This window comes from Phocoena phocoena, chromosome 19 (genome assembly GCF_963924675.1).
Source record: "Phocoena phocoena chromosome 19, mPhoPho1.1, whole genome shotgun sequence".
NCBI classification, from domain to species: Eukaryota; Metazoa; Chordata; class Mammalia; order Artiodactyla; family Phocoenidae; genus Phocoena; species Phocoena phocoena.
Genome location: NC_089237.1, coordinates 44,502,998 through 44,515,570, shown reverse-complemented (window position 1 = coordinate 44,515,570; position 12,573 = coordinate 44,502,998). Strand labels below are relative to the sequence as shown.

Below are 12,573 nucleotides of genomic sequence, written 5' to 3'. Positions count from 1 at the left end.
ACAAAGTGCAGCGTGTGTGATGCCAACCTGGTGTGTGTGAAGGAGATGGCAATGCCAAGGCATGTTGGGGGCCTCTCCCTAAGCCCCCTCTTTAGTTCCTACCTATAGTTCTGGTTTCCTGAACTCTTTGGGGCTGGAGAGGCCTAGGCAGACAAATGAGAGCTCAGCTGTTGGGACTCTTCGTCCTGCTCTGGGTGGCACAAGCCAAGGGCAGGGAGGGGTTTCACTGCAGCTGCTGCTGTCTCTTCCCAAGACCCTGTCAGCTGCTCAGCGCGGGTGACCTAGAGGCAGGCTCCAGCCGTGCAGTGCCACTACCGCCCCCCACCAAGTCATTCTGCCTTGGGACAGAGACCCTGAATAAAGTTGGACACTTTTAAGGCAAGAGAGGGGACACGGTTCTAGAATAGCCAGGTCCAGAGACGTGTAGTCAGGAGAGGGCTGCTGTTGATCTAGCGGGCAGGAGTGCCCAGGGCTCGGGAACAGGGCTGGATCACAAAACAGATCTGTACTTCGTTACCCCACACGGTGCCTGCCCCCGCCCCCCCCACCCCTTCCTTGAGTGGAGATTTGATTAGCCAGGTGTTATGGCTTCCACCTGATCTGTAAGCAGTGCTGCAAGGTCAGGGTGATTTCAAGGGGATATGTTTGAGATTTGTGAGGGAGGGGCCTGGGAGGATGCCAGATTTGGGGGGGAAATTATGTGTAAAGTGCTTAGAAGACTGCCTGGCACGTAATAAGCTCCGTTTAAGTGTTAGCAGTTACTGTCATCATCATCATTGTCATTGCCAACATGAGCTTCAGTTAGAAGGCATGGGAGGAAAGCCAGAAGTGGGGGACAGGGAGTGAGGCCCAGCAGCTGGGGCCACGGCAGCTCTGCAGGGCCCTGACATGCCACTGAACACTCTTGGCCCAAGAGGTTGAGGAAGAGACCCCTTCAAGGCCTCCCTTTCCCACCCCTGCAGCAGGGCCACCCTGTACCCGAGGCCTGGGCTGAGGTCGTTTGGCTCAGCTCTGCTCAGGACGTGGGTCTCTGTCCACATGGCAGCCAGAGGTCTGTCCACTCTGTGAGCGCCCTCCTGCATTTCAACAGAGGTGGCCGCCAGGTACACCCTAGAACCAAGGTCACTGTTTGGGGAACGGGGACTCAAGCACAGCTCATTAGTGGCAGGGCACTGCCTGACCAGCAAGGAGCCCCTAGGTTGACCTGGCTCTCCCAGGCCATGTGGCTTGGCTTTGCAGTAAACTGCCCTGCCATTAGCCAGCCGGGCCTGCCCAGTGGCAGTTCCTCGAGACCGCAGACAGTCCCCACCAGGCAGAGTGTGCCAGCATCTTCAGTGGACTCCTGGGTGCCCAGAGGCTGGCTGAGCCTAGACAGAGTGGAGCTGTGGTCGCTTGAGTGCTTAACCCTTTGAGTGCTGCAGCTGCCACCTCTTCCTCCACGTGCACACTCTGGGAGCTAGGAGGCCTCCAGCCCTTGAGAGGTTCGCACGAGGAAAACTGCAGGGAGACTGGCAGAAAGCAGGCTGAGGTGGAAGCTTCCTGGGCCAGCACTGGGTTTCTGCAGCTCTGGAGAGTGTGGGTGAGGGGTAGACAGTGGCCTCAACCCAGAGGAGTGGGGAGGGAGGAGGCTTGGCATGTCTGCGGGCCAAGAATTACTTCCTAGCTACGGTTTTCATTGGGATGGGCAAGCTCTGGGTCTGACTACAGAGGAAGTTGGGTGATAGAAGGACCAGGGACCACAAAGGCAGGAAGCCCCAGAGTTAGGCCCAGGATTGATGGTAGGAATTGGTGTTTGACCTCGCCATGCTCCACCTCTGCTGTGTTTGGGCTGTGAGGGAGCAGGCTTCCTGGGATCCAGGCTTAGTTGCTGTTCTGACATAAGCCAGTAACTCTGGGGTACTTCATGGGCCTCTGGACACCCTGTGCTGGCCTCTCAACAGCTCCTTGCTAAGCCTGGAGATGGACAGCAGGTGACCTGCTGTGCTATATGGGAGAGAGAAGCCAAACTCTTTGATGCAGTTGTTCTATCTGGAAGATGGAAAGAGGGCTTCCTGGGGTGGCCTCTTGGAGCTTGTGTTGTTTGTTGGATGAATGGAAGGTCTGTTCCACGACTAGATGTGAGGTCACACCTCTTACTTCCTCTGTGTGGGGCGGGCAGGGACACGGGCTGATGCTAATGTCTTCCTGTATTTGTGTGACTGTAGCTAGAGGGCAGCTCAAAGGGCAGCAGTGGCCCATCTAAGAGTCCTCAGCCTTCCACTAGCCCTGTACCCTCAGAGGCTCCCCAGAGAGCCAAGAGCCCTGCATCCACACTCGCCATGAACGGCCCGAGGACTGCCTCAGCGGAAGGCCCCAGTGAGGAGGCCCAGGGCCTGTCCCGGAAGAGGGTGGCGAATGCAGTGAGGAAGGTGGTGAGCAAGGTGCTGCCTGGCGAGGAGCCTGGGAGCGCCAAGGAACCTGCGGGCAGAGGGGTCAGATCTCCTGAGCACCCAGCTCGAGGCAGGAAGGGAGAAAAGACAGCCACTCCCACTCCCCCTGCTCGGCCTAAGTCGGAAGCAGAGAAGGAGGCCGCCAAGGATGAGCTCTCCCTGGGCCTGCGGAGCCTGATGTCTCGGGGCAGGGGCAAGGACCACAGGCCACGTAGCAGGCAGTCTCCCGGGAAGGGGGAGAAGCCCTCCAGCCAGGAGCCAGGCTCCTCGGGGAAACCAGTCTCCCCAGAGACAGTGGACGCCTCAGAGAAGCTAGGCTCCCCAGCCCAGTCGGAAGAGCTGGCGGCCCCAGGCTCCGCCGACCCGAACCTCAAGTCGAACCTCACTGGATTGCAACAGAACAAGTCACCAGCCCCTGACGTGCAGCAGGAGGTACCTGAGTGTGTCACTAACCTCTGACCCTCCCTTACCACCCTCACCTGAGGACTGGCAGCCAGCTTTCCCAAGGCTCTTCCACAGGCCCCGCATGACGGCGAAGCTGGGCCCGGGCCACGTGCCGATGGCAGGGCTGCATGGCTTTCCTTCACCGAATGCCAGAACCCAGGGGACCCGTTAACTGCATGCTGCTGCTTTTCCACACTTGCGAGGGAGTTGGGGCCTGGCCCCCAGCTACATAGCATCAGCTTGAGGCCCCAGATCCCAAGTTGAGGATCAGAGTCTTAGCAGATCAGTGAGAGGGTAGAAAGACAGAATTTCTGGGGTCAGGTGGCCTGTGCTCACATCCCATCCCCAACCACTCACTCCTGTGGGACCTCAGCATCTCTGAGCCCTCATCTGTCGAGTAGGGATCACATAGGTCTACCATCCCTCCTCTGAAGCCCCTGGGCCAGAAGTATTTTGGAAATTAGCAATTTTTTATATTTGAGACTGTCATGCAATGTACATAATGAGCAGCAACTCGTGACCAAACACATTAATACTCCCACAGGAAAATTACGACGGTTCATGCTGCAGGCTGGGGGGGGGGGGGGGGAATTAAACAGTCAGGTTTTGCCACCAAAACTGTTACGAAAAATCTTTTGTTTTGGAGGGCTTTTTGGATTTCAGAATTGCAAATAAGGGATAATACCTACTTTGAAGGGTTGCTGTGAACATTAGAAAGGATACAGGGAATGAATGCTCTGAGCCTAATCCCTGGTGTGGTGGGTGCTCCGTAAATGGTAGCATCCGTAGTGATGCTGGTAACAGTGCTTATTGGTACCATCATCGCCATCACTACTTCTTCAGGCCTGGCCAGCTGTCCCTCTGGCAGCAGGACTCTTGAGGAGCTCTGGGCCTGGGTGGCAAAGGAGCACAGTGGGTCCCCTTTGTATCGGCGGTCCTGTCTGTCCACAAAGTGCCCTCTGGGTGGGACAGGAGGCTGAGAGGCACAGGGGAGGGCCAAGGACAATCTGTCCAGCCCTTTCCCTTGGAAGGCGATGCCTGCTTGGCTGGTCCTTGGGTTGGGGGGCATTTCTCTTCAAGCTTTCCCATTTTGTGGACCCTTCTGGGGCCTCAGGAGTTGGGTGGGTGGGTGGCTGGAGCGACGCGTCAAGTCTCACTACTGCTTCTCTGTGCTCCTGTGTGCTCCTTCTGGCTGAAAGGGTACAGTCGGGGGAAGTGGGGCAGGGGACCACCTAAAGACCTGTCCTGTCTCCCAGGCCCTAGAGGCCCTCCTCTCTGACTGCTGCCTGATAGGATCCCTAAGGTCTCAGACGTGCCTTGCTCCCCATTCCATTCTTCCCGGGCTTTGCAGAACTTAGAAGAGAGCAGGTGGCAGCTTCCCTCACCCCTCCTGGCCCGCTCTGCATCAGGGAAGTGACCTCCTGGCACACAGGAGCTGGCAGGGGCGTCTTGGTGTGAGGCGAACCACTAGCCCCTAAGAAGAACCTCCAAGGAGCCGGAGAGCGTCGTGCGCCCGTTCCTGGGCCGGCTGCCTTCCCTCTGGCTCCCTGTCCCTCCACCTTTCACTCAGGTGGAGTTGGGGCTGAGATGGGCCCCAGCCTGGAGTTCAGCCACCTGTCGCCTGGGCCCAGGGCAGGGGCCAGAGGATGCGTGTGAGAACAGGCCGTCCTGGTGCTGGAGTGGTTAAAGTGGTGGGAAGAATTAACCCTAGAACTCCCAGGCACCTGTTTTTATTCTCATCTGAGAGCTTAAAAACTCAAATTGGTGCCCGGCTTGCCTCCCTGACCCTATTCCACTAACCCACGGGGGTCCCAGTGGCTTCCTGAGCTAGAAGCTTGGTGTGCTGTGCCCCCAGTTCCCCAGGCCGGGACTAATAGTGGTTTGACCTTTAGGCAGGAGCTGCCCCCGACGTCCAGCTGACCCCCGCAGAGGAGGCCCACCAGCGGCTTGAGAGGATCTTCACAGCTCCTGTAATGCCGCCTCTCACGTGTGGTTCCCAGTCCCTGGTCTCCTCTTTGCTGGGGCTGCTGGCCAGACTGTGTGTGTCTGTGTGTGTAGGCCCACCTGACAGTGGAAGTGTGGCTCCCTGGAGGCCTGGCGGCCCTCACATGGGCTTCCCATTTGGAGAAATGAGAGAAGGGCACTGTGGAGGGTCTGTGCGCAGTGAGGCCTGTTCCTCCAGGGAACCTGTGGGAGGGACCCCTCTGGCTAGAGATCCAGCCCCTTCTCTGGCCCCAGTCTCTTGCCCCAGAGGGCGTACTTGGTGCCAGGGCCTGGTGGGTGTGAGGCAGGGAGAAGACACTCCCCTTTCCTGATGCCCTGGGCTCTCCAGTCCCAGGTGGGGCCTGTTAACTTCTTGCCCATTTCTAACAGGCAAGGTCCAAGGCCTGGCTGACTCCCCTTCCTCTCCAGAAAGGCCTTTAAATAACCAGACAAAGATGGGGAGGTCGAGGCTGGCCACTGGGTCTGTCCATAGTCCCCTGGTTCTTGGGCAGTTGGCAGGTGGACCTGGATGGGTGGTGCTACCTCTGCTTTGCCATGGGGTGGGAGTGGTGCAGGGGTGCAGTGGGAGTCTGAGGAAGGGGTCCTAGACTTGGGGCTGCTGGTGGTCCTGTTTGATGAGCTAGGCAGGGGTGACAGCTCTGAAGGGCCGCCCTTGGCCTGGGGAGTGGCACCCTTGTGTGTGTGTCTGGAGGCCAGGGGCAGCCTGTACTGGGGTCCGGCGGCTACAGGGGAGCTGGGTTGGGAAATGCCCTGGAGATAAGGCCAGAGGCTCCCAGGGGTCCCAGGCCCTGGGTGTGGTGAGGTGGTCTGGTCTGGCAACACAGAAGAGGAGGGTAATTCAGAATGGACTGGATGGCCAGCCCAGGAGGGACTGTAGCCTGAGGCAGAGCGGCTCGCTCCTGCCGCAGGGAATGACTTATCAGAGCATCTCCTCTGAGGAGTCTGACGGTACCAAGTGTTTCTTCACCAAGCAGGGCCTCTCCTTCCCGGCCTGGCCTCTCCTTGACTAGGTACAATACACCTGCCGGGCCAGCCCTCCTACCGTCCACCTCCTGGTGCTACGCCCCTCTCCCCTCTACTTGGCCCCGGGTGCTTGCTGAAGGGGACATGCCAACGGCCTGCTCGTCTTCACCCCTCTTTTTCTCTCTCTCTTCTTTGCTTGCTGCTGGTAGCTGGACCCTGAGGCCGCTTCTCCTGCCCACAGCCAGGTAGGGTACTCCTGCCCCCCTCAGGAGCCCTCCGCTTCCTCTGGTGACCACCTGCCACCCCCGGCCTGTACCTGGGCTGGCGTCTGTGCCCGGGCCTTGTGCTGGAGTGTAAGGCCGCTTTCCCCTTCTGGCTCCCACCTCACGTGGTATCTGGGGGGACCCCTGGGGGAGGCAGTGCCGGGAGCTGGACATGGGGCAGCTCTGTGTCAGGCCCTGGAGGAGTGTCTAGACTGAGGGTCGCCACTCAGTTTGGCCTCTGTGGCGCATGGTTCTCAGCCACAGAAGCCCAAGGGCCTGGCCAGAGCTTTGGTTTCTAGGTGTTTCAATTCTGCTCCCTCTGGGTAGAGAAAGCTGGAAAGGCAGAACCCCTACCACCCCCACCCGCACCCGCTCCCCACTCTGAAGCCTGAAGACGCGCATCCTCTGTCTCCCCCTGCTGGCCAATATGGGAACCTGTCTTCAGATTAGCTCTAAAGGAACTAGCTGGAGGCCATGGTCCTTTGATGTCACCTTATTCATCAGTCTCCAAACCCTGGACCCATACAACATGCCCATTCTGTCTTTCCAGACCCTCAGGGCTGTCAGGGTCCCCAGCTCTGTGTCCTTGTCCTCAGGGCTCCTCAGGACCATCCGCCACCAGCTCCTGGCTTCCCCACCTTCTTCCCTTGATATCTCTGATGTCTCCCGTTCTGTGTATGCCACCCACCTGTCCCCCTCGCCCAGTGGCTCATCCGGAAGCCCTTCCCCTCACATGTCTCCTCTCTCCTACTGTCCTTGTCTGCTTTCCAGAACAGGGTCTGACTCTTTATTCTCCCCCTCCCTCTGATAGGTGAAGACAGAAGAGCAGATCGCAGCTGAGGAGGCCTGGTATGAGACAGAGAAGGTGTGGCTGGTCCATAAGGATGGCTTCTCACTGGGTGAGTCTGGGGAGACCCAGGGCCTGGGTCTCTCTGGTTTCAGGGCTGGGTGGTGGGTGGGCCTCTGGGTCTGGAGAGGCCTGAGTGGTGAGCAAGGAGAGGCTGGTGATACAGTGGGGAGAAGGTAGGACCATGAAGGGCCCAAAGAAGGCTGCCACGGCTTCCCGGGCCCATGTCTGTCTGTCTGTCCCTGCTCTGCAGCCACTCAGCTCAAATCCGAGGAGCTCAGCTTGCCCGAGGGGAAGGTGCGCGTGAAGCTAGACCATGATGGAGCCATCCTGGATGTGGACGAGGATGACGTGGAGAAGGTTTGCAGGAGGCTGGTGGAGGGCACAGGAGGTGGGCCGGGCTGGGCAGGCTGTCCGCTGGCAGAGCAGACTGGATCTGTTCCTCAGTGCCCGCCCGCCTGTCCTGTCACACAGGCTAATGCTCCCTCCTGCGACCGTCTGGAGGATCTGGCCTCGCTGGTGTACCTCAATGAGTCCAGCGTCCTGCACACGCTGCGCCAGCGCTATGGCGCCAGCCTGCTGCACACGTACGCCGGCCCCAGCCTGCTGGTCCTCAGCCCCCGGGGGGCCCCCGCTGTGTACTCGGAGAAGGTGCAGCCCCCCTCAGCTACCATGTGGCCCCACAGACTGCCCCCTCTATCCCCTCCCCCCTGCCCACGTTCCCCGACTCTACCCCTTCCCCTTGGCATCCCCCGGGGCTCCTGTCCACTCTCACAGTGGCCTTGGGAAGAGGAGTCATTTCAAGGGGTGGGGACAGAAGGCCCTCCCCCGACCTCTCACAGAGGCCAGGACTGGGCTGGTATCTGCATATCCATGCGTGACCTTAGCCTCAGAACCTTCTGGCTCCCCTGGAGTGAAAAGCCCAGAAAGATGTGGGCCTTGGGGGTGAGGGCTGTCCGTGTGGAGCCAGCTAAGAGCGCCTATCCCTTCCTTCCGTCCCTCTCGCGCCCAAGGTGATGCACATGTTCAAGGGGTGTCGGCGGGAGGACATGGCCCCCCACATCTATGCCGTGGCTCAGACCGCATACAGGGCGATGGTGATGAGCCGTCAGGACCAGTCCATCGTCCTCCTGGGCAGTAGTGGCAGTGGCAAGACCACCAGCTGCCAGCATCTGGTGCAATATTTGGCCACCATCGCAGGCACCAGCGGGAATAAGGTGTTTTCTGGTGAGGCAGGGGCAGCTGGGGAAACAGAATGGGCTGGAGAGGGGTGTGGGGATGGAGGCCCCGCCGAGGTGCCAGCTCTTCTTCTCCCTGGCCTCTCCGTGTCCACAAAACCCCTCGACCCTCAGCAGTCTCGTCTAAGTAACTGGGCCTTCGGGTGCTGGAGGAGCAGCCATGGGATGGGCCTCCCATTCTCCCTGGGCCTCTGGAGCTTGTGGCTGGGGGCAAGCTGCCCGTGGCTTTCCTGATGGGCCCTGGGCCTGTCTTCTGCAGTGGACAAGTGGCAGGCTCTGTACACCCTCCTGGAAGCCTTTGGGAACAGCCCCACCATCATGAACGGCAACGCCACCCGCTTCTCCCAGATCCTCTCCCTGGACTTTGACCAAGCCGGCCAGGTGGCCTCAGCCTCCATTCAGGTGAGGGGACACTCAGGGTAGTAAGAGATTGGCTGCCTGATTTCACGCCCTAGAAATCAGACTCTCCCCTGCACCTCATTTTCCTGGGATTCTTCCCTAATGAAATGGACCCTGGGCCCGGCGGGGCTGGCCTACTTTGCCCTGAGCCTCCACATTCTGCCCCCTGTGCCTCCTGCCCTGGATGGGGCACGGCTCAGCTTCCTGCCCGTCCTGGGGTTGCCCACACCCTAGTTGGGGCCCTGGCCCCTGCTCAGGGGTTTCTCTCAGGCTGATTCACCCAGGCAGGGCTGGCCTGTCAGTGAAGTAAGGCCCAGCTGAGGCTGATTCCCTTCCATGCTAATAAAGTCTCTCACCACAAAGTGTCCAGCTCCCCAGGAAGACGGTGCCTGGAGGCTGGGCGGGGTGGCAGGGCCTGTGTTCTTCCCTGGCTCTGGCGTCTGCCCCAGGTTTGACCATGAGGTGATCTGGCCGCTGGTTGAGCACCTGGAGAATCAGATGCAGCCACTCGCTCCCATGGGCCTGGTTCTTTCTGGTGTGGGTGGGAGAAGCTTGACCTGGCACTGCCTCCTTGCCTACATACCCTCTATGCTGTGCCACAGACGATGCTTCTGGAGAAGCTGCGTGTGGCACGACGCCCAGCCGGTGAGGCCACATTCAATATTTTCTACTACCTGCTGGCCTGTGGGGATGGCACTCTCAGGTGAGATGGGACAGAGGGAACAAGGAGGGTGCTCTGGGCTCCCACCCACTGACAGCTCCTGGGCTTTGCCACTTGATTGCATCCCATGCCGGTTGTTTATTTCATGCCTGCCATGTGTTAGGCTCTGAGCTAGGCCCTGGGGATGGCGAGATGAATGAGCCATAGGCTCTGCCCGGCGGGAGCTCCCTGGCCCCGGGCATGGGGGACCTGGCTATATGTGAGAGGCACCGTTGACCCTTCAGCGTTCCCAGGGCCTAGCTAGGATCTGTGCTCCTGGGAAGCCAGATCTGGAGAGGACAGCAGACCGAGATGCAGGTGGTCAGAGGCTTGCCCGCAGTTACACAGCTAGTATGGGGCTGAGCAGGTGTTTGAGTCCACACAGGGGCCAAAAGCCCAAGGCTTTTCCAGTGCCCTCTATGCTGGCCTCCCTGCATCCACGTTGGCTCCTCCGCCAGGCTCTTCCCTTAGACCTTTGGGCTTGCTGTCTGTGTCCACTGAGAAGAGGATAAATGATAAGGCTGAGCAAGCAGCCCAGGGCACTATTGTCTTGAGCTCTCCTTGTCACTGAGGGCACGGTCTCAGTCCTGGCTGGACTCACCCTTCAGGCAGGTTCCCTGCTCCCTTCCAGGGGTCTGTCTGGACACTCTCACCAGGGCCTGTCTGTGACCTGTCCTAGGGAGGCCGGTGCTCTGGCCTGGTGTCCAGGCCAATTAGGAAAGGCCATAGCAGCTGGCCTGACAGGAGGGCATGATGGGCAGACAGAACTGAGTCTGGAAGCGGAGTCTCTGTCTCCAGCCTGGCAGGGAGATGGACTTGGCGTGGGGACCAAGCGCTGTGCTGATGCCTCGTTTGTACCCCTAGGACAGAGCTCCACTTGAACCACTTGGCAGAGAACAATGTGTTTGGGATTGTACCACTGGCCAAGGTGAGGGGCCTCTGGGGATGGGTGGGCAGCCCTGGGCCTTGGGGTCGGAGAAGCTTGGAATGTCCTGGACTGCCTCATGGGAGTAGCAGGAGCCCAGCCCAGGCCGGGCGGCTCTACTCTAGCTTGGCCGCCCTGATGCTCCAGCAGCATGGGAGATACCAGAGGGGCAGCCCCTCTGAGATCTGCTGCCAGTGTGCCCATCTGTCGCCGCAGCCTGAAGAGAAACAGAAGGCAGCTCAGCAGTTCACCAAGCTCCAGACGGCCATGAAGGTGCTGGGCATCTCCCCCGACGAACAGAAAGCCTGCTGGCTCATCCTGGCTGCCATCTACCACCTGGGCGCTGCAGGCGCCACCAGAGGTAACAGGGCAGTGGATCCCAGCAGCCTAGCGGGTCACCTGGAGAGCTGGCGGGGACCCAGTCCACTCGCAGTTGGTCCTGGCCCAGCACAGACTCACCTGTTATCAGACACCCCTCTCTGGCTTGTGCCTCTTCCCCGTCCCCTTCATCAGAGCAGAAGTCTCCAAACCCCCGGAGAAGCGTCTCTGCCAAGGACGGCCAGAGGCCTGGACTGAGGTGGCAGTGACCGGGAGCGCTGTGAAGAGCAGGGGGCTTGGGAGATTGGAGGCTGAGGGGAAAGAGAAGGGCGTGAATTCAGAGCAGTCCCCCTGGAATAACTCTCCTTCTTGTTCCCTTCCTGACAGAGGCCCCCGAGGAGCAAGCGGGTAACGGACCTTGACCCCGTCCTGGGGTGTAGGGGCCACCTTGCCCTCCTCTTGGTGCTTGCCCTGGTCTCTCTCTGGGGGCTGGGCTTGTTCTGTCATAGCAGAGGACACTGGCCTGGGAGAAGCCCCAGGGTTGAGGGTGGAGAGGGTGCTTACTGGCAGTGGGGCTTCTCAGAGTCCCAGGAATAGCTGCTTCTACCTGTTTTGCATTCAGATCCTGGAATCTCTCAGGATGCCCTCCATGGGGCTTGTGTAGGGAAGGGTGTGTTGCTTCCTGGGGCTTCCCAAGGCCAGTTTTCCCTCAATCTTCCCCTCTCTCCACTGGTTTGGTAGTAGGTGCCTCTTCCTCTTGCATGTCAGGGTAGAGGCCACTAGGGGGCAGCAGGCACCGTGGTGTTGAATGGGCTGCAGCTTCAGCATCCGTGCTTGGGGTCTTGTGAAGGGCTGGAGCTTGGTCTGGCTTGGAAGAGCTCCTTTGCCTTCCTCTGAGATTCCATTGATGGTCAGGTGCTCGGAGCTCCTCTTCACCCCTTTCTCCTCCGGTTTAGGGAAAGGGATGCTGCTTCTGAACAGCACCTTGGGCATTGGCTTCATCTTCCTCTGGGATGTGAAGGGCCCCAGGCTGTCAGCAGGAGTGAGGAAGCGCTGGTGGGTGGGAGGGTGGGTGGGTGCATGGAGGAACATGAGTCTGGGTGTTAGGTTCCTTATGATCCCAGCAGGTTACATCCCTGCCAAAGAGGAAGCAGACTCTGAGTTAAAGAAGTTGTCTCCACACTTGTAGGTGGGCAGGTGGGTGGCTGTGTGGCTGTGTCTTGAGGAAGTTCTTTCACTCCAAGGAGGTAACAGTGCAGGTTTCCTGTAACCCTCCTCAGCGCTGACTGCAGGTGGAGAGCTCTGGGTGCGTCAGTACGTGGACCTTGTTGAGCAGTGTCTGTTACCTCCTCAGAGCTTCCAGTATTTTCTGGGGTGGGGGGGGAGCATGTGTGCACATGTGTGTGTGATAGAAAGTCTTTGCAGGTCTCTTCCCTTGTGTGTCAGTGTGATCACATCCATAAACATACTCCTTTGAGGCTGTGAGTGTGTGCGGGCGCGCGTGTGTGTTTTTGCATTTCTGAGTCTGAATGGGGTTGTGTTTTCTCTCCTGCTCATCTTCCCAAAGCCCCACCCCCACGGGCCCTTCCACTGGGCCTGGCAGGCTCAGCTGATGACTGTTTGCTAACATGCTGTTTTTCTTTGCATGCTGCATGCTGGTCCTTTGCCTTACAGAAGCTGCCGAAGGTAAAACCTTGTTTCTTGTTAGTTTTCCCTAATTGCCGCGATTAGACACGTGTCGGCTGAGGCGCGTCTGCCCGCGTGGGCTGTTCCCTCTCCCCTGCAGTTTTTCCTCGCCTCTCCACTGTTGGGCCACAGTGGATGTTTGCGGTCTCCCCTGGCGGACGCATTCGGGAGGGTCCTAATGCGTTCAAGGAAGGGGGAGACACCAGTGCTCTCCTGATACTCCCCCACCAGGCACGGGCAGTTCTGTGTTCATCCTAGGTGGGCTGGCTCATGCTCTGTCCTTCCCCACGTTGGCGCCTGGGGCCAAGCCCTCTAAAGGGGTTTTTGCAGCTGATTGGGAGCCCTCTGGTGGCCGCA

The 12,573-nt window shown here is 59.3% G+C and overlaps 1 protein-coding gene across 5 annotated transcripts in view; it reads left to right on the top strand.

The window, feature by feature from the left end:
* The window catches only part of MYO18A (myosin XVIIIA), an 83,997-nt gene that overhangs the window by 31,652 nt on the left and 39,772 nt on the right, over positions 1-12,573 (top strand). For 3 of the 5 annotated variants that reach the window (XM_065897665.1, XM_065897664.1, XM_065897662.1), the window contains exons 2-10: positions 6,915-7,002; positions 7,204-7,310; positions 7,425-7,601; positions 7,964-8,177; positions 8,448-8,590; positions 9,190-9,290; positions 10,152-10,215; positions 10,429-10,573; positions 12,205-12,216. In XM_065897665.1, coding sequence (XP_065753737.1) covers positions 6,915-7,002; positions 7,204-7,310; positions 7,425-7,601; positions 7,964-8,177; positions 8,448-8,590; positions 9,190-9,290; positions 10,152-10,215; positions 10,429-10,573; positions 12,205-12,216 — 1,051 coding nt within the window. Of the gene's footprint in view, positions 1-6,049; positions 6,086-6,914; positions 7,003-7,203; positions 7,311-7,424; positions 7,602-7,963; positions 8,178-8,447; positions 8,591-9,189; positions 9,291-10,151; positions 10,216-10,428; positions 10,574-10,917; positions 10,939-12,204; positions 12,217-12,573 lie in introns of all 5 variants that reach the window. The other 2 variants (XM_065897661.1, XM_065897663.1) reach the window with 2 other exon arrangements.